General features: G+C 36.8%; 1 protein-coding gene across 2 annotated transcripts in view; it reads right to left on the reverse strand.

The window, feature by feature from the left end:
* AEBP2 (AE binding protein 2) overlaps positions 1-25086 on the reverse strand; it is a 48578-nt gene that overhangs the window by 17744 nt on the left and 5748 nt on the right. For both annotated transcript variants that reach the window (XM_065638155.1, XM_065638147.1), the window contains exons 2-4: positions 11791-11998; positions 8696-8803; positions 132-318 (exon numbers count right to left, since the gene is read on the reverse strand). In XM_065638155.1, coding sequence (XP_065494227.1) covers positions 132-318; positions 8696-8803; positions 11791-11998 — 503 coding nt within the window. The remainder of the gene's footprint in view (positions 1-131; positions 319-8695; positions 8804-11790; positions 11999-25086) is intronic.

Here is a 25086-nt window from a genome sequence, read left to right on the forward strand (position 1 = left end):
GGGATGCACACACTCTAATGCAAACATCATCAACCCTACCAGACACATATCTGCAAAGAAACATCTAAATTGAAGAGAAACTTCCTATTGAAGACAAAACTTTCAAGAACTTCTACTCTGGAAATACTTACGTAATGATCGTCGTCTCTTGTTCTTTAACTTTCTTCTTTTATTCATTCCAGCTTTAGATGGAGATTCTTCTTTGGCCTTTGGCTGGCTGGCAACTTTTGAAGAGTTCTGCTGGCTGAAGTGCGTGGGCACATGACGGGCAAGTCCTCCCTGAGATGCAAAGCTGGCATTGCACCCACCAACTACACACTAATGGGGGAAAACAAAACAAAACACAGAACAACTGTATCAGCATTCTATTCGGCACTCATTTGCAGGAGTTTGATAGATCTTTCAATTTGACTCTTCTGGCTCAACCTTCAACACACTAAAAGGAAGACAATTTCTTAATGACCAGGCAATTCTTAAAAAGAAAAACAGAAACCATTTCAGAGAAATTTCTATCTAAACTTTATAACTCTGAATAACTATTCCATGGTATTAAAATAATTTTCTATGCTATGTGATATTCTGTAATATTGCATAGCACAAAACCAATCTCAAATAAGGTACTGACAAACTCTTCCTACAGAAAATAAATGCTTCTGAAGAACGTTTCCCTTTACAGACCAATATCCTCTTGTCTTTCAAAATTGTGATATTGTGTATTTCTCAATAGCTCTCCAATTTTCTACACTTGAGAACAGTGACATTCTTTAACATGCTCCTTTCATGTGACAAGGCAAAAGTAAAAAAAAAAAAAACAACCAACACATTACCCACATTAAATTTGAAACAGCTTAACACTTTTTGTAAATGCTATACAGTTCTGTCTAAAACTAACTTCAATAACTTCGGAGCTGTATTGATGATTATTTATACATTTGGTTTGGGATGCTACTATTACTTCAGAAGTATTTAAGGAAGTTTGTATTTAAATAAAATGTCCTCTGTTTCTCAAACAGAACAATAAGAAAAGGTCCAATAATTAAGTGGAAAGATAGAAATCACAAGATACATGCAACTAAGCTAGTACTGACTACATTTACTGGTGGTTTTATAAGTATGTGGTTTATATTTACAGTTAATTTAGTTTGGAAAATGAGTATTTAAATTATACTGCTGGGGAGGGAGGCACAAACCTTTCCTCTTGTGTTCCAAGATTGCAAGGATAATAGAAAAGTGATTTTAAGATATGCATTCCATCATGGGCTGCAATGCATTGCGTACCACATGATCAATTTTTCTTCTGATCCAGAGAATAGCGGTAGGGCAAATGCGTTGATTAGCCAGTGGCAAGATATCACTCTAAACTACTGCAAAGTTCTCCTCCTTCCACATCTGTTCTGCTCCTTCCCCTCCTTCTTAGCTCCTTCATCTGTACCTCTCTTCCCCAGCACTTCCCTTCACAGCAAACTGATGAGGCAGCTCCAACAGGAGGTCAGCAATAAGTAATGCTGCAACTATGTACATACTACTAAGTTTCCTCTGAAGACTAAGATGAATTTGCAAGCTCTTGCAGGAATCTGCCCCAAGCCTGCACATTTGATTGAAAGACACGAAAGCAACAGCAGAACACCACTCAGCACGTTTTGTCCCCAAAACCCAACTGTGGCTGCAGAATTGCAAAGTCTATTTCTACCTCAGACCTAGCAAATGGTTTTCCATTATCATCATAAAACAATATAGTGTCCACAAAGAGAAATATCTGTGTTATCCCCAAGGACTTAATACTTGCTATAGGAATAAAAATACATATATATACTTAAATACAGTAAGAGCCAAAAAATAGGACATTGCTCACATTTTAATGTGCCCTTTTTTGGGGGGGAGGGGGAGAGAGGGGGGGTAGCCATGCAGGGGGATCAAATAAGTTTCCCTCACTTCCTCTAAGTACTGTCCTAATTACAAAGTTCCCTGACAAAAAGTTTTAGGACCCTTCACACTGTATTTATTCTTCCTGTCTCCCACACTAATAAGTATCTTAAGAATTGTGAAGATTTTTACCAAAAACCTACCTACACCTTTTTGTCTTGCCCTATAATTTCCCATATTCAAACAATAGCAATATTGTATACTTACATTGTAGTGACTTACAATGTAAGAAATCTCAGCACATCCATGACATTCAAAACACTGATCTCATTTACACTATGGTAACCTCAATGCAATATTTATTACTTCAAATTAATTCTGAAGATTAAAATTTAGACTTATAAAATCACGGAATGGTTTCGCTTGGAAAAGACCTTTAAAAATCATCCGGTTCCAGTCCTCCATACCGTGGGTAGGGACATCTACTAGATAAGGTTGCTCAAAGCCTCACCCAACCTGACCTTGAACCTGATCCATTTAGTTATACTAAAGGTGATCAAACTCAAAATCAACAGATACAGGTAGAACTCATGCATGTACTAGCTCAAACAACTCTATACTCTCCAGTTTTTAAGCCCTTGAAACAGCTGTCTTGCCAACAGAAGCAGTGCCATGAAACTAAATTAAGCAACTAAATCTAAACTGAGGTTTAACTTTCATTAAGGTGCTCCTGACTTCGACTTCTATCCCTTTCTGATCCTACAAACACTGACAGAAAAAAAGAGTGCAAACACATCCCCATACCCTGAGGTACAATCACACAGAAAAATTAAAATTTCGGTCTTGCCAATGCCTCCTAAAGGTAAAAAATAACCTGAAGTCTTGGTACAGTGCATGCATGCATGACCACTCCATTCCAAGTTTATTAAAGTGTACTTTCAGAAGGCAATACTTTCTGAAAATAACACAAACTTTGTGTCAGGCACATTTCTACAACCTTTTAAAACACAATAAGGCAATTGTATTTTTTGTCAGATGGGAAACACTGTTTCATTACAAACTGCAGTTTGACTCAATGTTGTAACTTTTGTCTAGTCATGTACAAAGAAAACAATCATAGATATTGTAGATAGACTATCTACAGAAGACACCACTCCTCTTGCTCTACCCAAGTTATACTTTCAAAAGCCCGAAACAAGCATCTTTATATCTTCAATATATGCAACTCACAACTAGAAATTCTCTTTTCCAGAAAGCCCATTTATAGCCTGCAGCCGCAGTATGAGATATTTACAGAAATAATCACATTCAGATATTGTATAGTTTGAGACTACTTGGTCAAGTCATCGAATAATCAACAGCTGATAGATCAAAGATAACACAGAATGCCTTTGTAGGAGACAGGAAATAGTAGAAGAGGAGAAAAATCTTACCTTTTTTTTCTTTTTTTTTTTTTTCTCTAAAATAATATATCCAGCAATCCGTTACTAATGGGTAAAGTCTCTTCTCTCCAAAGATAAAGGAGCAGTTCAGGCTGTCACTTCAGGATCTCTGGACGGTAAGTCACACCAAATCAGCTTCCCACCAGATAATTATACAGATCTAGAGGGCTTCTACTAAACCAAACTAAGCTATTATGCATAACTTCAAACCAAACTCTTAATTTTTCCCCCAAAACCTAAATCTCAAAATTTTACATTCAATTTTAAATATGACAGATTGGGTCCGGATTGGTGGATATGTTACTTCAAGAGAAAAGTCAACACATAATAAGATTAATTTCTCCAGTGTACCCATACCCACCATTATTAATGGGCAGTAATGTGCAGCGACTTTAACATAAACAGGATAAACATATCTAGCAATACAGGGTTTTTTCCAATTAAATTCAAAATAACTAAATCTCAATTTTAGAATATTCAATATGTAATTTTCCCAATAAATTTAACAGTAATATTTTAGACATCTGGATAAACCTCCTTATTGTCTCATCACCTGAGTGTTCAGGCAGAATGTCTTTACATTTTCTACCTGGATCTGCAGTGCTCTAATAGATAGAAGATATTCTGCCAAGAGAGTAACAGACACTAATTCCAAATGAGGACTGAGGTTGACTGGCTGTGTTTTCTAGATTTCAACAACTGTTACTCTACTGAAAGTCTTACCAAATGCAGTCACCTCTTAATGAATTCTGGAAGTTGCAAGTAGAAGTATGAGCACCCAATTTCATTTTTATTATTACTTTTTTCTCCCCTTCTAAACAAAGGAATAAAGCCTCTGATGAACCTGTGTACTGTCATTCCTCATTATTGAAGGTATTTACCCCACATGAGCAAATCTTGCATGACTGATCTTAAACATTAAGAGCATACCCACTGAAATCAGTATGTGAAAGCTGTTGGTAGCATACCCTCATACAGTCTTATATTTACAGAAAATTGCTATATGCAATTATTTTGCATAAAGTCTCCCATTGTTTTGTGCTCACTCTACATTTGCCCTTTCATGACGCCTAACATCTTGTATTTGGTCACTAGACTACATTTTAAGAGTTCATTGGTATGTCTTGAAGTAACTTTCAGTGCCTTGTAAAGCAATAAGGCATGGTGAGTAGTACTAGAGTACCAGAAATGATGCTGGAAAATGAAGGCTTTACTATTCAAACACTTATTATTTGTAACATTCAAGGTTAGGACAAGAAAGATAAAGTTAATGAAGAAATTCTCTCTCAGCTTGCCAAAGACTGTTACCAGCATTAGTTTTCTAACTCAGCAGATTATTCCTCTAGATTCACATGTCTACATGTTCTGAAAGCCTGAAAGTTTTTAAATTGCTGAACCCTCAAACAGGACCACCTCTCCATGTTGGTGATACTTTACAACATCCCACCAGTTTCTAAAAAGCTGCAAAATTATGCCAAAACGAAACTAAAAAAAGAACGTTTAGGTTTTTTCCTCTATCAACTCTGGATGTAAAATCATATAAACATGAAGATACTAAATAACTTCAGAGAAACAACTACATGCTCTGAAAATACATATACTAAATTAATGTCTATAATGACAAAAATAATGAAAGTATGTCTAGAATCAGACTGCAATAAGTGAAAATTTCTAGCAGCATAAGAGCAACAAAATTCAGGTATTAAGAGGAGTGGCATAACTTCAAAAATACCTAACAGTGGGCCTAAGAAGGTCGGTAAGTAGTCAACCAAAACCACTTTCTGGAATACTGGTTTGTTTGCCTGTTCCTCTTCATATGAAAAACAAAACTAGGAAACTGTGCTTACCAAAAGCAGGATTGGAAAAACACACTGCTTTGCAGAAGTAGTATTTGACTAGAGACTGAGAACCAGCAGCCATGAATGGTAACTATATCTCATTAGATGGAGGTTTTTTCTTTGGTAGAGGAATTGGTGTGTACCCAAGGAAAAGATAGTTTATTAAAACAATTCCTCGAAAAAAACAAGCAAAAAAATCCGTCCATGTGGTCTACATGAAACCCAAGGGCATCAGTATTAAAAACCTAGAAAAAAAGGGGAGGGAATAAACAGAAAAGCATTCTGATGACTAAAGGGGAACCAAGGTCCTAAATGCTGCCCAAAAAGGTAGGGTATCTATTTTGGTAGTGTTTGTTTTGTTTTTGTTGTTGTTTTCCTCTCCTTAGTTCAGCAGATGGCTCACATATAAAATGTCTCCTCCTTTTGAGCTGGACCTACACTACCAGGAAATTGCCCCATATAAAAATGGAGCTAGCATAAAAAAAGTCTCAAAAATAGGTACTCCTAAGGAAATTTACCTTTTCTGTGACACAGGTATTGCAATATTGATGCTGAGGTGGGACTCACTAAACCACACAAACAGAAAAAACAGGAGAAACTTATGAAAACATTAAACATTGTGCCTTTGTAATTTAGAAGTGGGTTCGTTTCTGTGACAAATGAACTACACAGTCACAGAATTTATATGAATGCATGGAAAGGGCAGGTAAACCCATATGAAAGCACAGCAGCTCATTTAAAGCCAGATACAGGTTTTAATCAAAGGACACCATCACGTCTATCACAAAAATAGAAAATGGAACCTCAAATGGGCAACTACATAAAAAGAGTCCACGTAAAAGCAGAAGGGTGACAGGACAGGGACATATCCTTTAGAGTAGTTTTAATGCAAAGGAGAGTTTTATGCCTGAGACGGTCCCCAACTGCGTTTCAATGTAAGAAAATACTCCCGTCTCTTATTTTGACTAGAAGAATAGGAATATAGGGACCTTCTTTATATTTAAGGCTCTCCTCTGTTCATTAAACAATTAGAGTGTTCTTTTACCTTGACAAAAGTAAATTTTCCATGATCGTAACTGTCATTTTTCTAGCTAACATTCTTTGCTTTTCTTAAAAACATCTTGAACAGCAGGTCTTTAGGCAACAGCACACATCTATCTTATTTCCATTATTGCCTTTTACAGCTTTCCTCAAAAATCCTGACATTTTTTGTTTGTTTTTAATAAAACACTGAATGACTAGGTATTTTCAGCAGGTTCTCTCAAATGACAGACTCCTTCCTTTATGCTCAAGCATATTCTCATAGGGGAACAGAAACTTCATTTGTGATTTAGGTTTTGGGAGATATTTTGCTTTCAGCAATCATCAAGAGATCTTTAATCTAACTCTGACTTGAAAAAGTTTGGCTTTTCCTAAAAGGTGAGCAATTAAGATTTGTAAGAACAGCTAAATGCACCAAATGGAAACATTCGCTCTGATTTTGAGTAACTGCCATAAAACAATTAGTAATGGCTGTTTCAGGACAAAACAAGACTAATATCCAACACCTTAAGTGTATCACAGAAGATTTCAAAAGCTTGTAAAAGAAAAGAAGGGGGCTAGTTAATTAATAGGTTGCTATCACAGAGACTTACATACTTGGCTACCTCATGTGAGCCCTTAAGCCTATATTCACCATAAATGACAGGGGAACAAAAGATGTTAGAAAATTCTATTCAGACCACAATTATCCTCCATTTAAAGCCCCCACGAACAGATTGAAAAATAGAGAGAGAAAAAAACCAAACAAGACGGACCAAAGACAACAGTAGGAAAAAATGCTGAAGTGACACACACTGAGCAATGATGATTAACTATTGCAATCCTAGTCTGTGCTTTGTTCTTTCCCTTAGTATGACCAGAAAGTACAGAAAATTGGCTGGTGAAACTACACATATTCAACGCAAGATTATTATTGCCAGAACTATTTGTTTTAAATTTAGGGCTCTAGCTGTAGCCAGCCTAGCCAAAAAAAACAGGATACCAATTTTTGCTGACTTTGCTAGGTAAGTCTGACAGACTCAAAAGTACTACCGGTATGTCTGAGCTATGCCCACCTCTCTTAAACCCAATGACTCTAATATTGAGTTTCTTTCATCTAGACCAAATAAGTATACAAATTACCCTACTGAAGGACTTTCCTTCAAGACCAAAGCTTGTCATCGTACCTTAAGGTATATAAAATATTTAATTCCAAAATGAGAAGACCGAAGGTCCAAATTTCCTTTGATGACTTAAAAAAAAAAATTAAAAAAAATATATTAACATTTAAGATTAGATCAGCTGCTGGAAAAATAATATCTGCAAACTTTCAGGGATCTATGACCCTTACACTCTGCTTCCAAGAGATGCTAACCTTATTCCTTTGAACAAAGGGTACAAAAACCTCAAGAGCAAGTTTCCTGTTGTTATTCACTGAATCAGAAATTTTCAGACTAAACTACACAGTTCAGTATGGAGAAAAAGTCTGATCGTTATCAAAAAACTTTTTCACCTGCACTACATGATTTTTACTAAGTTTTGACTTTAGTTTTGTGTTCTGTCACAACTACTGTTATAAGTTGTGCAGAAGAAGTAACTTCTGGAAGCCATCACTGTAACAGTATTTTTTAGTAATAAACCTGCCTTAGAATATATATTTTTTTTAAAAAAAAAGCTGAAGATATCACCTGAGAAGAAAGAGAGGAAAGGGAAGCGGAGAAACAGTGACTAAAACCTGGTGGGGTTGGGGGAGAAGAAGGCACAAAATACTACCTAAACTTAATAAAAACCCCTAATTATTTTCATATCCTACATGGAAGAACTTCAGGCTGAAGTAGTGTGGGTGGGACTTACCATCAAGTGATCCAGGACTGACAGCTATGAACTGCCCCAACTGTATCCATAAGAGGATGAAGCAACTCATTAATAACGGATTGGTGGATATGGGAATGATAAACACTACTATACCTAGAATTGCAGGTACAGATTAGGGGGAGAAAGAAAGAGAAAGTTAGAAAATACTATGCAGGAAATACAGTCAGCTCAACGGTCCTGCATTCCTGACCTCCTTATTATTCTCAGAGAGGTTAACCATAAATAGTCACTGACTCTGTTTTATTAATAAAATCAGCTCTTATTCAAGCACAGAATGCGCACCATCAGGCATGACCCAAATTTTAATGTGGAAGTATAAAGGATGAGGCAAAATTTCTCACTGTTACGGTCTAAAAGCTCAACTGGAAAATGCAGAGAAAACCTGAACTTTGGCACTATTTAGTTTTAGACTCCCTTACCATTTATAGATTAACAGAAACAGGGACAGAGAAGCAATAATGCTATCATCTTTATGTATTTTCATAACAAAACAGGACCTTTGGGCACAATTATTGCAAAGACGAAGGCTCAGCTCACTGCATGCTTTTTAAGAAATCCTCCTGTGATGGCATTTTTCAATTAAATATAGTGTATCAGGAAAAAATGAATGGGTTTGCTCTTAAAATAAGGGATGATGTATCTTACAAGGAACCTTACCTTGAAAGGTTTGTCTCCACTGTGTGTCAGCATATGCCTCTGCAACCAACTTTGACTTGTTGAAGGTGTATTATATACTTTGCAACCTTTCCACAAGCAAACAAACACCTAATAGAGTAAAAAGGTGGTAAGTTTAGACAAATCAAAAAAATCAGTAACAACCACCAAAAAAACCAGATTAGCAGAGAAGCCTGCTTTTACAAAGTACTTCAAAGAATTTTGAACAGTAACCATTTATTTTGCAACACACTTCTGTCTCACCAAGGAAAAATAATTACAACCACAAGTATTTAAAAAAAGCAAGTCACTGGAATAAAATATCAAAAACCAGATGCTCCTGCAGATAAACACACTCAAGAGCCACAGCATCCACTGTAAAGAGTTGGTGTTTGTACACAATATCTGTATCAACCAGATATTGAGATAGAAGATTTTTACATGACAAATTTACATTTCTGGGTAGCAGACACAGAAATTAAATCATTTACTCTCATGAGCAAGTAATAATTTTCTTCTTTGAGCACAAAGAAGTAAAAGCTCTTCATTACAATATAGTTCTTTAGATACTGGAGTTTCATCTTATGGAATACTGGCTACCTCTAGTTGGGCCCTTATACTCAATTCCTGATGAAGAAAGTTACCATTTCTTATAGGATTCAAAGTCTATGGGTGTTTTGTGATTCCAGTGTACAGATGCATAATACTGCATTAAGGGGAGCAGAACTTACTCATGCTGCTTTTCTCTCTCCTCGCATTGTATCTATCTATAATTGAGAGAATAAAAAAGCCTCTCATTAGAATTTCCTCAACAGGTCTGTGTGTGAAGGGGGTACAGCCCTGATTTGCAGCAGCAAAATACAGTCCCCAGGAAGAGTATTGTCCATAATGCTGGTTTTCAGAACTGCAGGAAACTAATTGGATTTTAGTTTCTTGTTCTCTTTTGCAGATTAAAAAACTTATTCTTCAAAAGACTGTATTTTCAGAACAAAAGAGCAGCCCCAGGAGTGCTACATACTTGCCATATAATATATAGATAGCCCAGCTTACTAATGCAAAGCTGGAAAACTCTGCATGTCTGTATGACGGATCCATGTCTACCAACGCATAAGGCCCAACCCCCTAAACCTTTGATGTCTGCTGGTCCTCGGTTTTGAGATTCCCCTAGAGCCACAGAATTGGGATTTCCGAGATTTCCTGGCTCTGCAACAACTCCATAACTGTCCCAATATTTTCATCAGCAACTGCAGACTGCAGGGCACTCAAAGAAGTACTACTATGAAGTCACAGATTGTGGAAATGCAATCTCTCTAAAAAACAAGCACTTGGTTTAACAACAACCCACCAGAAGTCCACGCAAGGCTTCTTGGGAACCCTTGTCAAAAGGCTGAATCCAAAATTACTTTTACAAAAACTTTCCTGGGCTCTTAATGGATCTATCTGGTTTGGTTTGGAACCACTGTCTCAGTATTAGCTCAAAAATACACATTTTCCCACACAAAGATGCTTATCACATTGCTTTTAAATTCTCAACAAGCAGTTAATACTTCCACTTTTCTTCAAATTTATAGTCGTTGTAGTTGAGTAATATCTGAAAACCAATCCAAACCACAGGGAGATTATGTCTAACACCTCTTAAACACCTCGCCAGCAGGTGGCAGACAATCCCTTGAAACAAAACAGCCAGGATGAGTCTCCCTCCACAGCATTAAGTTGAAGAACTTTTCAAAAAATAAACCAGCTCCAGTAGGGAGATAAAAAGTGCAAACTGAATGCAACAGTTTATTAGACACCTGGTGTTTCCAACAAGTTCCTCTTTCAGAAAGACAAATACAGTCTAATATTTTATAAATAAAAATATCCACAAATTATGTTGCATGGAATATTAAGTGAACAGAAATACAATTTAAAAAAACACCTGAAAAATCTTGCACTCGCTTTTTATGAAATGAAAAGGGGTCACGGATGAGATCAAGATACCCAGATATTCAATTATGTGAGCACTCACAGGATACTGATACACCTTATCAATTTCATTGTTTCATCCAAGATTCATATAACACTTTTATAAACCTATGCTATGAAGTGAACTACAGATATAATCTCATGGGCGGCTCAGAAGCCAGCTCACTGGATGGATGCTTCTGCTTAGAGCTTGAAATGAAAACGGTCACCAAGTACGAAGTTGAAAGTTCAATCATAGGAAAGAAAACATTAGCTAAATACAACCAGAGTCATGGCTGTTTCAGTGACACAATTACATAGGAAATTATTTAAGGTAACGCAAATCAGCACTTTAAGTCTCTTACTCAAGATAAAGTGTAACGGTCTAACATTTTACCTCTGGATAAGTGACAGAACAAAAAGTCAAAAGATAATGGCCATTCTAGGTTAAGAATTGATATCGGCCCTCCAAGAAATGAAAGAGCTGCAAGATACAGTGCCAAAGGCAGACAGATTGCTCATGTTTGGTGTAAAGGTAGTTTACATGACATATTCCAGGCAAAGGTAATTTGGGAGGTTGGGGAAGGGCAAAAAATACTAGATGCAGTTATATTGAAGGTATACTTGCCATCAGTACTACAGACAGAGCTGTTGAGGTAAGACATCGTACTCTGAAGTCACTGAGTCTTACATCGTCTCTATTATATATTCTGTATATCTTTTACCTCTAGTGAGATTTCATTTATAAAAACAATGAGGATATGACTTCACCTGAATTCATATCCAGTAATGCATACACTAGTAGTTTTAAGAAAATGAATTCCAAGTATAAGCACTTAAAAGATATACCAACAGCTTCTGGATGTTGAGAAGTTAAGCATAGGTATCAAAAACCTGATAGCTTTGAACCATTTATTAAAAAGAACTTACTACATTCTTAAAGTTAGGCATTCAATTTAAAACACAGAATACCAAATCAAGTAAACTATGCAAATGACAACAGCTGAATGCCTAATACCAGATTGTTGAAGGCCCAAACTTAGTTGCCATTTGCTATGGAACTAGTACTTTAAAACATAAAATTTCCTGCTGTCATTAAAGAGAAAAAATATTGGCAACAAAGAAAGAGGAAGAAAACAAAAAGTAACACGAACCCCTCCTCGTTGCCCATCCACATGTATGGAACGAATGTGATCTGCCAAATCTGGACTGGAGCTGAAGCAAGCATGACAATGGTCCCAACAACAGTTATAAGCAATGCTTTTTGCAGAGGAGGCAGGAACTCCTTGTCCATTCATCATAACAGGAGTTGAACGCCCACTGGAAATTGTGCTGTCTATGTCCATAATAGTGCTGCTTATGCTGCAAAACAAAAAAAAGGGAAAGTTTGCATTTGTTGCATGTGAACAGAACAAATAAAAATTGTATCTCTTTGGGGCTTTGTTTCAAATATATTTAGACAGGTTGAAAAGAAACTCTTACACAAACTTACTGTTTATTGCAGTTTATCACCTTAATGAAAAGTCAGGAAATAGCTACTATTACTTGACAGTATAACTTCTTCTAGATGCTAGCAACAAAAGGGAGGGATGAAAAATTCTCCCATTCACTGACTTGTCTGAAAATTAAATCTCATGATTAATACAGTAATTTTTAAGCTACATTAAACAGCCATACATTATTTTTCTTTCCCAGAAGAAAAATTGCTCCAGCATGGTGCCCATCACATACATGGTATAAACTAATGCTTTTTGGTTTTGTTGTGTGTGGGTTTAAAACAACAACAACAAACCACCACAACAACAAGCACCAGAAAACAAAAACCAACAATAGTGGGGATATGGCCAGCAGGGGTCATTGCCAGCAGTTCTGCTCTGTATCTTGGCAAATACAGAGCTGAGTATCAAATTGGACCAGAAAAACATTGCAGAGTGTGTATTCTTCCCACATATAAGCAAAAAAGTATGTAGTTAAATGGATATTCTTCCTGGATAAACATTAAATAGCTACTGATGTACTTTCTGTAACGTCGTGAGCCTGTTCTCTGCCTTTTAGGACCTTTATGTGTTTGTCTTCTACAAACTCACAGCATTATAGTACAGCTCATCTTTGAAATGACCTCAGGTGGTCAAATCCCCTGCTCAAACAGGAGCAAGTGAGACCAGATTGCTTGTGGTCTTGTCCAGTTGAGTTCTTAATGGACGTTTTTTGAAGTCTGGAGTTTCTGCCGCCTTTCTGAAAATTTTTCCCAATGTCTGATTAACTTCATCGTGGGGGAGGGAAAAATTTCCCAATATCAAAATTTCCAGTGTTGCAACTTCTGCCTGTTGCCTCTCATCCTTGGAAGCTGTAGGGTTGAGATGACTCTGACTCCTCCTTTGCTAAACCTCCCTAGCGGGTCAGTGCAATAACCCTGCCCTTCTTATCCTAAAACTGAAGAAACCCATTCTCTCAGCCTCTCCATGTATAGCATTTGCTTGAGTCTTCTAACCACCTCACAGACCCTCCACCAGATCCTCTCCAGTATGTATCTGGGATGAGTCCCAAACTGGACAGAGTAATCCAGACACAGTCTTAATAGTGCCAAGCAGAGTTGAGGTATCACTTCTGTTGGCCACACAGATACATTTTTGCTAATGCAGCCCAGTATGCAGCAGTAATTTTTGCACAGGTGTCTGTATATATTCTTCTGAGCAAAATGCGAGGGAAATAATCCAATTACATTACTTGAAAGAAAATAATCGCTTCCTATTCAGCTCTACATAATATTTATGATTTTCTAAGTTGTATTAATATCATACCCTTTTCTCCCCCACCTCTTGCACATAATTTCTATGCTAAAACATTCTGCTTTTAAAGGTACAGGTGCTGTTTCATATTTTTGACCATCACTGTTTACATACCCATTATTGTTCTATTACATATTTTGAAAAGGATGAAACAATAACTGCCGTTATTCAAAACTCGAAGATGCATTAGCGAACATTAGCATGTTTGCTCTTTTGCTCTAAAAGCTTTTACTTAGCTTCTCTTTTTTAATCACTACTGTGCTACCATTTTTTTCCTGTGATAGATTTGGAAATCACCACAGATTTTGCCTTGTTTAGGTTTCCGTCTCTCACCTCTCATGTGGATTCCGCTGCATTTATAAATAAAAAACGCCTTGCCTTACTCAAAATCACAGATTCCCTTTAGCAATATGTTAAGCTTTAGTTTTAACTACGCCAAGTAACTTGGTTTCACAAGTGAATTCTGATCTGAGAGATATCAGCAAGCTAACATCTATGAAAACACTGACTACCATACACCAAGTGCAAATCCCTTGAAAAAACTTTCGACCAGTCAGTTTTCTCCTATTATTAAAGCTGACCAATTATTTGTAGGCCTTTGTTTTCCAAGTTGAAGTTTTAAAGAACTTCTCAACAGCTTTTTGCTTTAAAAAAGTACATCAAATACATACTCCATAAATGCTATACAAATGCCACATACTTCCCTTCTCCCCCCCCCCCCAAATTTCAAAAAAGATCTAGCAATTTACAAGGTATGGCTTCTACCCATGAAAGTCATATGGGCTTCTTGCTGCTACACAGCATTTTCCCATGTGCCCACTATTTTATTTTCTTCTCTTTTCTATACCCTGAATACACATAGCTCTGCAGGATCCCTCCTTACCTTCCTCTTCCCTCCCACTCCCCCCTCTAAGAAGTCTTGGTTCCTTTCAGGACATAGAAGCTCACAATCTGTGACTAGCAAATAAAGAAAAGATGGCCAAGAGAAGCCTATACAGTTTCGAATCTGTTCCATATTGCTGCCTTTCCCAAAAACTTTACTTCATATTTACCAGAAATTAAAATAAATCAATCAATCAACTAGCAATGAGCTGAAGCTACCAGTACCAACAGAGTTACAAGCCACTAACTAAAACTACTGGTAGTAGTAATTTAGGATCTCTCCAGGAAATTGTCAGAAGCTCTAAGTGTAAAATACGTTGCAAGCAACCCCTATTTTTCCACCATGCCAGGCCCACAATAGATGCAACTAGGGGTATGACATCCCTTCCTTCCTCAGCTGATACCTAAGCCAAAAATTATTCCCAGAAGTAAAAACCTGTAAAGTTGTGTTATGAAAGCAAAGTTTACCAACATGATGATAGGAAAATTGAATAAATAATTAAATGTGACCTCCCACACACGTGAGTTTGAGTTATCCAAAAGCAGTTTTCCCAAAATCAGTACTTAGAGGTAGGTTTGAATGCATACAAGGTGGCACAGAGCCTGACCGCTTCTGTCGCATACAGTAATGTTACACAGATCAGTGGTTCCAACAGGAAGTCGCTTAACCAAGGATGGCAAAGCACTGCAGATACAGCACTCATGCGACAGCTGCCTCAGACCATTTAATGTGGATAAGTAACCATAACTTTGTCACAATTGAAAGGTACCAAAATACAGTACCTAAAGTAGGAGCTCAAACTTCCAAACTATTTGCAGTCAGACTAAGTTTCTATACCCACCACCAACATTAGTCTCATTCTGAAAAACCCCAGAAGCAGGGATAAACAAACTTCCAACTAAGAGGAGGTACGGTGCTGGTGACCACAAGGACAGACTATGAAGGGGTATTTAACATAGTTCTCTCAAGGGCTTCCTGGTTTTACACCCAGGTAGTAGCAGGAAAGCAATGAGAAAACATAACTGATGGGAGGAGGGAGCACAAGCGTGCACTCATGCACAAATGTGTGGTTTCTCCAGTTCACAGGCACGCAATCCGGTTAATTTCTCTAAGCACAGACTAAATAAACCTCAAATCGATGAACCTGTAGCATGAGAGTCTAATTCATATTGCAAATGCAATGCAACATACCTTGACCACCTTAGGATACCAATTCACAGGTCTCTAATTTTACAGACTAAGGAATGCAAATACTTAGGGGTGTTTTTGTTGGTGCTGTTTGGTGGGGGGTTGTTTTGTTTTAATATGCTATCCTACCTGTAGATAATTACTCCGGTTTTAGAGAAAAATATGGAAAAGACAACTAGTAATACCAACCCAGAAAAAGATATTCTGATAAGTAGGGTTATTAATGACATGAGAAACCAATAGCACTTAGAAAGCTGATTTAGTTACAATAGTTTAAATGTTTGCTTGGTTTTGTGCCAATAGCCTAAGTGTTTGCTAAGGGCTAACAGATTAGAGTTGCATACACAATTTCAAAATTTCATATCAGAGGAACTGGAATAAAAAAAGGCATCCATAGCACTTAAACTAAGTAGTAGCATATAGAATTTCTTGGAAATTGAGGATAAAATGCTACAGGGGAATATGACTCTCTAAGCTATTCAAGACATAGTCTAGTATTTTATTTAAGAGAGAATGCCTTCCCTTCTTCTAGCCTGAAGAATTTAATGTAAGACATTAAAGAGTACAGACAAATATTGCTGTAACAGGACGTGGAAGAGAAACAGCTAAACTGCTTATAAAACAAAACAACTGGGAGTCACACAATGAGACATCACTCTTTTCCTGGTGGTTCTCTTGATAGCCTCCATCAAAACGCAAGAAACTCACTGCCGTGACACATTCCTTCTCCAGAAATAACTCATTAAATAAAAATGTAAAATTCATTATTTTTGTTTTGTCTTCTGGGTCACCAGAACCAACAAGTTTCAGGTGATCAGGCACTTCACAGTACTGAGAATCTAGAATTATTTTCTGTCTTTCTCACTTAGCAATTTCTGGGTAACCCAGGAAAAAGGTAAAGGCTGCAAAGAGAATCTGTGAAAGACCAGCAGCTACTTTCCTCTTTGTCATAGTGCCCTGTGCAGCTCAAGCATGTGTACACTTTCTCTAGTCTTCCACATACTGAGAAAATATGAGGAAGCTTTTCATAGAAAAGTTTGTAGCATCAGAGAAGACACTGACTTGGGAAGACTTTTTCTGTTTCTTGGGATTTCAGAAAGGGTAGAGGGGCAGGACATACAAGCATGCACACACCCCATCATCTTATCTAGTCCACTTGAGTCTTTTCCTGACCAAAGGAGTAGAAGCAGGTCAACTCCGCCCAAGAAGGGCTGGCCTACTAAAAGAGTGTCTGTATATCTTTCAATCTATGAATGGGGCTTTTCAATCCAATCTGACTTTCTATCTGCTTGAGATAATCCAAGAGAGGGAAAAGCTCCTTAACAAAGGGAATGTAGTAATGGAAATTACATCCTTCTACTTTCTCATCTGAAATCCACAAAGCCTGTAAGTGGGAAAGTAATAATGTGTATCAAAGAGCAGAAAACCTAACAAAGTAAGGAAAACACAGATATTCTGGCAAACTACTGGTAACAAAACAAAGACATTGAAACAAATTTTTAGCTAAATAAGCGAAAGCAAGTTTTCCTGTCTTTTTCTAAGCCCTTTTTCCCCAACCAGGAGATCTGTTTAAATCCTGACTGCCACTATCAAAGCAGAATGACACGAGTAGAACTTAAGCGCTTGTGGCATTCCCCTATTGCTAGTGACAGACAGGTCTGGGTTTGCTCCCAAGCTGTAAGCAGGCTCCAGCTCCATTGTAATGGATCTATAGACCATAGCCTGATGAAGAACATTAGACATTTGAGTTTCAGAGAGTTCAACTCAGGGGTCATCCCAAACAATAGAGCATCAAAAACAGTCACTGCTGGAGAGAGCCTGCATACACAATAGCTGTTTTTAAGAAGCACCATTCAAAAGACCGACTAATTACTAAAATTTAAAACTGTTACAGCAAGCACAACATAGTCTTCGAGCTTATGTTATCCCTACTTTCATCCTAATCCCAGCGCCAGAATCAAAAAAACCAAAACAACACAGCCCTAGAGGCAAGAACTGAATGCCTTTCTAAAATACCTTACTAAATCCACACCTCATTTTACCAAATCTGCAAACACTGGCAAACAATGCCTTCCAAATGCAAAGTAGAACTGAAAACACAACATATTCTCAGAAGAGACAGACCTTTTTCCCTCCTCCTGCAATTTTTCCCTCTACCAAAAGATCAACAGCTTGGAAATGATACTCACATTTGAAGTATGTTCATTAAGCAAAAACATTAATGCAAGCTTAGGGAAACCAGTACCTCGAAGGCACTGTTTCAGGTCTTATTTTTACCTGTACCTACTTTACCTGTAACTAGAAATAATATATATTTAAAATTAAGAAGATTAAGATTTTTTTTTTTTAGCATCACTTTTATGTTAAAAGGTTAGTGCCTGCACAATCTATTTGTGCATGTGAACCAAATGCATATAGCTGGTTAAACCCAGTCCAAACAACCCTGAAACTGAAGCAAAAAATAATAGCTAAAAACTTACAAGAAGTTGCAAGTAATTTTCACTTTATAGAGAAAAAAAAATGTTTACAAAGAATTTTAAGTCCTGGATTATTACTTTCCTTTAAGGATTTGAGCAAAATTACGCCATCGTTGGGAGTCATATAAACATGAATATTTTCTAAAAGGAAGAAAAAAACCCCAAACTAGTCTCAATTTAAAATGCACACATTTCAAACCATTTATTTTATCATGTGTGCATTTTACCATCTGGGCACTAATTGTTGTGTACAGGTAAATGTGAATGAAAACATAACGAGCCTGTGATTTAATGTATAAAAGAAATAGTGTATCCCACATCATTCCTGACACACACTTGGCTCTCCAAGGAGATCAATTTCCTCAGTACTGCAAGTAATCCCTTCCATTGAATTTAATGAAAGGAATGCCAAAATTTTTTTCATTCCCTTTTTTTGTTATCTAGAAGGAATATCAACAAAAGCAAAACAAGAAAAGTACAATTTCATTTTTCCTTTCCATGAACCTCCATTAGCAACTGTCCAGTTGGAAGGAACAGTAGAGCCAGGCACTGAACACATGCACAAAAGCCCAATCAATTTGCTATTATACTTTTAATGTCTGCTAAACATACTCCCTCTAGACCTTAACTGAAGTAACCCTCCCTCAGGCAAAATTCAGACCTAACAGATGGGCCCTATACCATGCCCTTGAGGGTCAATAGGCACTACTTCAGTCTGATCAACAGGAGCTCATTTCAGAGTTACAGTACCTCCACTGAGAATGCTTAGCTTCCAGTCCCCAGATGTTCCATAGGTAAGGAAAGGACCCAGCCGATTTCAGCTAACACCAAAGGAAACAACTGTGACAGATCCTATAATAACTAACCTCATCTTGTCATGCATCAAATTAAAAACAAGCAGAGATTTCAGTGAACACACATTGCAGAGTTGCTAAAACCAACACTACTGATTAGCCATCAAGTTGCACACTACCCTAATGAAAGTGAGGAATCTTCAGAAATAGTTTCTTCTAAAGTATACAGTAATAATCCAGTCATAAAGCATCAAATCCACAGAAGATTGCCTCCCACTAGATGAAAAGCATAATTAACATTCAACAATCTAAATACTATGAACCTCACTGGAAGTAGGTGAACATTTTAAGGATTAAAAAAATACCCTGCTAGTTTCTTTAGCTTTTACCAGTCAGTTAAATACTCTGTCATTTCTGCACGAAGGTTCAGCTACATGTTCCAACCCATATGAGGGAAACTTGAGAAAGAAAGCTGAACTGTAACACTCAGATAAACTGAGAATAATGGAAACACTGTGAATGAGAGTCATTTCTTACAGCAACTTCAAGGGTTAAAAACTAGAATACAACAGGAAAGCTTTTACAACATGGAAGACCAAATCACAACTAGGCACTAATCCCAAAAGAAAATAAACAGCAATTACAATCATTCAATTATAAACACCAAGTCAAAAAAGAATAAAAATTGAAAGGGGGAAAAAAAGTTATAATAATGACAGGCATAGTGACATACTCCAACACCTCCTTATTTTTATTTCACTAGGAAAAGTGAGGAGTGAAAACAAAAACTTCATAAGTTTCCCCGTTACTCTATTCACTATTCCATTCCAAGACAAGGGGTGGAAAAATCTGGTGTACAGCTCTGTCCAATGGACTAGCTCTACAAAAACAACAGGCCACCTGGCAGTTGTGCAGATTTTTGAGGCCACCAAATTCAAAGTGATTTACGCTCACTACTTCCTAATGCAATCAATGGTCAAGTGAAGATAAATCCTCACAAAGCTTGAAAATTATCGAATTATCAACCCTGAGCTCAGATCATTGATAGGAAGCTCCTCCATGCATCCTCAGAATCTTATGTATCTTTTTTATATAATCTCTACTACTTCCAAACATGGAAGAGACACTGTATCTTCTCCAAGAAGCATGACATGATTAACTTTTACTTTTTTACATCCACTAATGGGAACTGCAGACCAAAGCTGTTAAAAACTGACTTAGGACAAATGTCATTTCTAGGAGCTAACAATTTCAACGGTACAACTGAACTTAACACAACTGTTTAATAGCAGAAATTGCTACATTGGCTCCTAAATGAAAGGAGAGGAAGAATACACTCATATGTATTTGTATTAATATTTATTGAAGGTCAGCAAAAGTTAAATATTAAGCAAAATTTAATGCCAACGTCTTTATGAGGTTACTGTCAGAACATGTGCATCAGGGTACCAGCATGCAATAAAATGCAGTGCTCAAGGCAACTATATACAGGTGTCCACGCAGATTTAAATTAATCTTTGCTTTATGTTCTTCAAATGATTTAAAAGTGAGATCAAAACAGATCCGAAGGAAAATGAAGAGTTCACAAAACATGAGCAACTACTATGAGCCGGCAACAGAGTAGAAAAGTTTAACATTTGCCTGATCTTTTTTGTTCCTCTCCCGGTCTTTGGTGAATCTGGTATGTTATGATGCATCCCCATTGGTAACAGACACACTCCTACTACTAAATTTTCATGATCTATCAGTTTAATTCCCCAAATCAAACACCTATGTTCCACAAGCAAACCAGTTTGCCTTATCTTAACAGTTAGTTTGACTGCCGCATGGAAATGCCATAATGCTTCGGAGCTCCTACAGTTTCTTTTCACCTAACCAGAATCAAAGTAGACAAATCAAAGTCGACAAAAAACAACTTCAGCTACTCGCATTTCTAAGGCGGTGGTGGGGGGCATGTTTTGTTTGGTTGGTTTTGTTTTGTTTGTTTTCCTGAGAAAGCCATTTGCCTTTAATCTAAATAGAACGTATTCAAAATAATTTCATGACTGATAATGATCAGTTTCTGAATTCAGGAAAATCTACCACCACTAAGAAAAAAGTGTATGTGGATAAACCACCGTCAAAACAAAACCAGAACAAAAATAGTTTGCAGAACATTAAATGGCTGCCAAAGAGAAAGATAATCTAAGTGGCAACAATAAATTAGAATACCTGGATCAAAACAGTACGCCAGAACTACATGAAGTGAAAGTGAACAACTGTGTTCTAAAGGCAGTACCTCTGTTCACATCTGCTCTTGCAGCTCCTATCCACAAAGGTCCCTGGTATCTGGCAACACAACTGACTCCATGGCTCTTCAGAAACAAGGGAGGAAATTTAGGATAAACAAAAATTGCATATGTCAGCAAAGTTATTTTGTGAAAGTAAGGGAGAACTAACCTAGCAAGTAAGATATATAATACTAAAAAGTTAAGAGGGATAGAGAAGTAAAACAGCAGTGTTTGGTGGTCTAGCATTTTCCAGAAGCACCTTCAAATTCTTCACACCTTTACATAAGTAAAAGCAACACTAATGAAACTTCCAGATAAAGGAAAAAGGCATGATTTCCAGGACTACATGATTTAAGAGAGCACCTGCTCACTTGGAAGCTGTGCTTCTGAATCACTTAGACTTTTTTTTTTTTTTTAAATGAAACCTACGCTTTATACAGATTAAGTTATTCTAACAAAGACTTCTCAAAATGAAGACGACTCAAAAAGTATTCATAAATCAATCTTAAAAACGAATCTGCAGAACTCTTTATTGAAAATCTGTATCGTTATATGACTACAAAGAAATCAATGTAGTGGCAAACAGAACGGTCAAGGCAGAGAATTTTATACAGCATGACAAGTGATAACAAAAAACACCTTCTTTTGAAATTCTTTTTGAAGCAGCAACTTATGTTAGAGTAAAGCTATGTCTAGATCAGGTATAATTACCTAGAAAAGGGAGCAACACTGGAAACACTTCAGATTCATACTACAAAACCAGGGGAAGATAGAAAAGCTCTTCAAGACAGAGAAATTGAAGGAACTTAAAATAACAAACATGCACAGGAAACAAAACAAGACTGAGAAAGTGTGTTATGAATCACCACCTCTCTAGAGCTGTTTCCACTCTCCTGGATCACTTACTTTGATTATTTAGATTGTTAGCCCTACAATATTTGGGCTCATAATATTTATGTAACACAAACTTAGGTTATCAGGGATTTGTAGCATACAGAAGAACAAGTAACACAAGAAAGAAACTTGGAATATCACAATATCAGAAGAGCAGTGAGAGAGCAGAGCGGGTAAAACGTGCATGCCTCATGACAGCAGAAAGACTACATATGCAAAAGGATTACACAAATCAAGAAACTGTAAGTGGTTCTGTCTTGAAGATACAAATAAAACTGACTTTCATTTCTGGGAATCACATTATCTTCAACTTGGTAATTTCCTTGGAAAGTTAGGGAACAGCAACAAGCGGCTCATAATTCTCAACCTTTACTGATAAAACAATACATTTACTAGCACAGCTTAAGATCAACACAAAAGAAACACATTTAGTCGTTAAGGAATGGTCAGAATTTTTTTTTTTTGAACCATGCCTTCCATTCTGAGAACCATAATGAGTATGAAGTAGTCTAATCAGCGCTGGAAGTTAACAGCCTTCAGGCACAGCGTCAAAGAAATTTCACCTACTGTAACTATTATCCTTCCATTCTCCCATCCTCAAGATGCTTTCCCCTAGCCCACAACACAAAACTCAGAAAATGAGAAGACAAAATGACCAAAACCAGACACAAAACTCCTAAGACCTAAAAAAACCCTCCAGTTTCAGTTACCACCATGTTTACTTGTACAAATTGTCTAATCTACAATTTGGCATGCAAGTTAACCTAAGGAAGTATACTTAAAGACATACCAAACATAGTTTTATTTCAATTTTTTTTTAAAAGTTTGTTTCTCTGTTTACTGTGCTCTATAATGAAAATATTTTCTTTGCACCTTTAAGATTTTTCTGTATTTGTAGTCTAAGTTATGATTACAGCACAATAAACTATAATGAACAAAATAAAAGACTTCACTGCAATTTTACAGGGGAACTAGTAATTTGTACAACATGCTGCATTGAACAACATTAACAATAAGTGCAGATTCTTTATGCTATACTCTTATTTAGGTAAAGTATATTTAACAAATTATACTACCACTATATGTGCCGATAACCTTGTCTTTAACAAGCCTTCAAACTCAAACGACTTAGGTTCATTTTACACCCTCTGACACTACACAATTTATTGAATCACAGCACTTTACTACAGTGCATCAGGATGACAACAGGTCTTTCAAGGTCACAACAAATCTTCTGCTTTTCTATCATTATTCAATCTCTTTGCATATACCTTAAGTAACTATCAAAGAAAGTACTCATTCAATGTTAGCAACTGAAGTTTAGCAAAAGATATTTAAGATCTCAAACTCTAGTTTAGCAAAAAAAAAAAAATAGATATGGAAAAATAAATCCCGGGTCTTTTGGGATTTTTTATTTGGTTTTGGGGGTTCATTGTTTTTTGGTCGGTTGTTGTTGCTGTGGTTTGGGGCTTTTGTTGTTGTTGGTTAGGGTTTTGGTTTTTTGTTTTTGTTTTGGTTTTTTTTGCACTTCACCACCATGAAGGGAAACATGTATCTTGAGAGGCAGGCTTCGAATTTTTCCCCCAATTATTTATTGTTTTTTAGTCTTGCAAAAAAAATCACAATTTGAGAATTGTAAACACTATCTTAGCACATAAAAAAATGCCAGAAAACAGCAAATATAAAATGGAATCTTTGTATTTTATTTTCCAAAACAAACTTATTTGAACATGTTCATATTTTAAACATGAACAACTCCAGACAGGACGCATATAAAGTTATAAAAGGGAACTGCTTATATAGATAGATAACAAAACAAATAAGCCAAACAATCTTCCAAAACTATCACTTTTGTTTTTCTGCAAGTCATACCACCAAATAGCAACTGGGAGAGTGGAAAAAACTCACTGTTCACACAAAGGAGTTCCTTACTCACTTCTGCTCCCTTCTCCTGCACAAATTACCTGGATATTACAATCCCACCTGTTTCAAGGATTCCCTGCAATTACTCAGTTCATTTACAGCAGAGACCCATTTTTCACCTCCTTTGGGTTAAAAGCTCTTGCTTTTTCCTCAGGCCCTTAGACATCTTAGTCCTTAACATACCAAAAGTTTTCTGCATGTGTCTCACATCTCCGCCTTGCCACAAGCAAATGGGAAGAGAGTATTCCCATGTTAAATGCTCTATCTGCACCCTTCTATGCCATGTCCCCACTTTCCTACCCAATAACAGATTGCTCTACAACTACTCCAGTGCAATGGGTTCTAGGTGTGCTTCCATACTGTTGCCTTCATGCTAGCTCTGCATACTGCTCATTTCCCAACCATTATTCTCTATTGGATGGCTTTTTTCAAAAAACACAAATATACTAAGCTATTGGAAAGCTGTGCAGATTTGAGTAAGAGTGGCTATGGTGGAATATTTCCACTGCATCATCCAAAAAGGTTTATTTGTGATCAACTCCAGGAATGCATATGTCACATCTCTGCCAAATGGATGTTCAGGCTACACATAACACCCAGTTTAACTTAACTGGTAAGTGGAGGGGGGGAGGGGGGAAGGAAAAAGAACACCAAAAAAAAAAAAAACCAAACACACCAAAAAACCAAACCAACACACACACAAAACACAGAAAGAAGGGAAGAAAAAAAAAGACCAAGACGGTTCTTTCCACTACTGCCCAGGAAATACCCTGAAAGGACCGAACCCCATATTCAGAAGTTATCAGACTTAATGATGTCACAAACTCGAACCAAATGCACATAGACCTGTGTGGATATACAAATCCACCATAAAAGCAACACCATTTATCTCTTCTATTGAATAGGAAAATGTCTTTCTCAAATTCTATGATGTATATTTACAACTTAATACAACAACTATAACAGCTCATTATATCAAGCTCTTTCATCTAGTTCACAAAAAGACCTCATGTTAACCACTCAATTATACCAACCAACAGCTTTCGTAATAAAGATACTCACCATACAAAATATCTGGGCTGTTTTGTCTTCCCATCAAAAGCTATTTTCCTCAGTGCCAGAAAGGCCTGAACATAACCATTACAGAAACAAGAGGTTTATTTTGCACTTTGAAAGCAAATAACAACAGCAACCACAAATTCAGTCAGAAATGCTGAAACTAGAATTTTTAC

This window comes from Caloenas nicobarica, chromosome 1, assembly GCF_036013445.1.
Source record: "Caloenas nicobarica isolate bCalNic1 chromosome 1, bCalNic1.hap1, whole genome shotgun sequence".
Taxonomy (NCBI): Eukaryota; Metazoa; Chordata; class Aves; order Columbiformes; family Columbidae; genus Caloenas; species Caloenas nicobarica.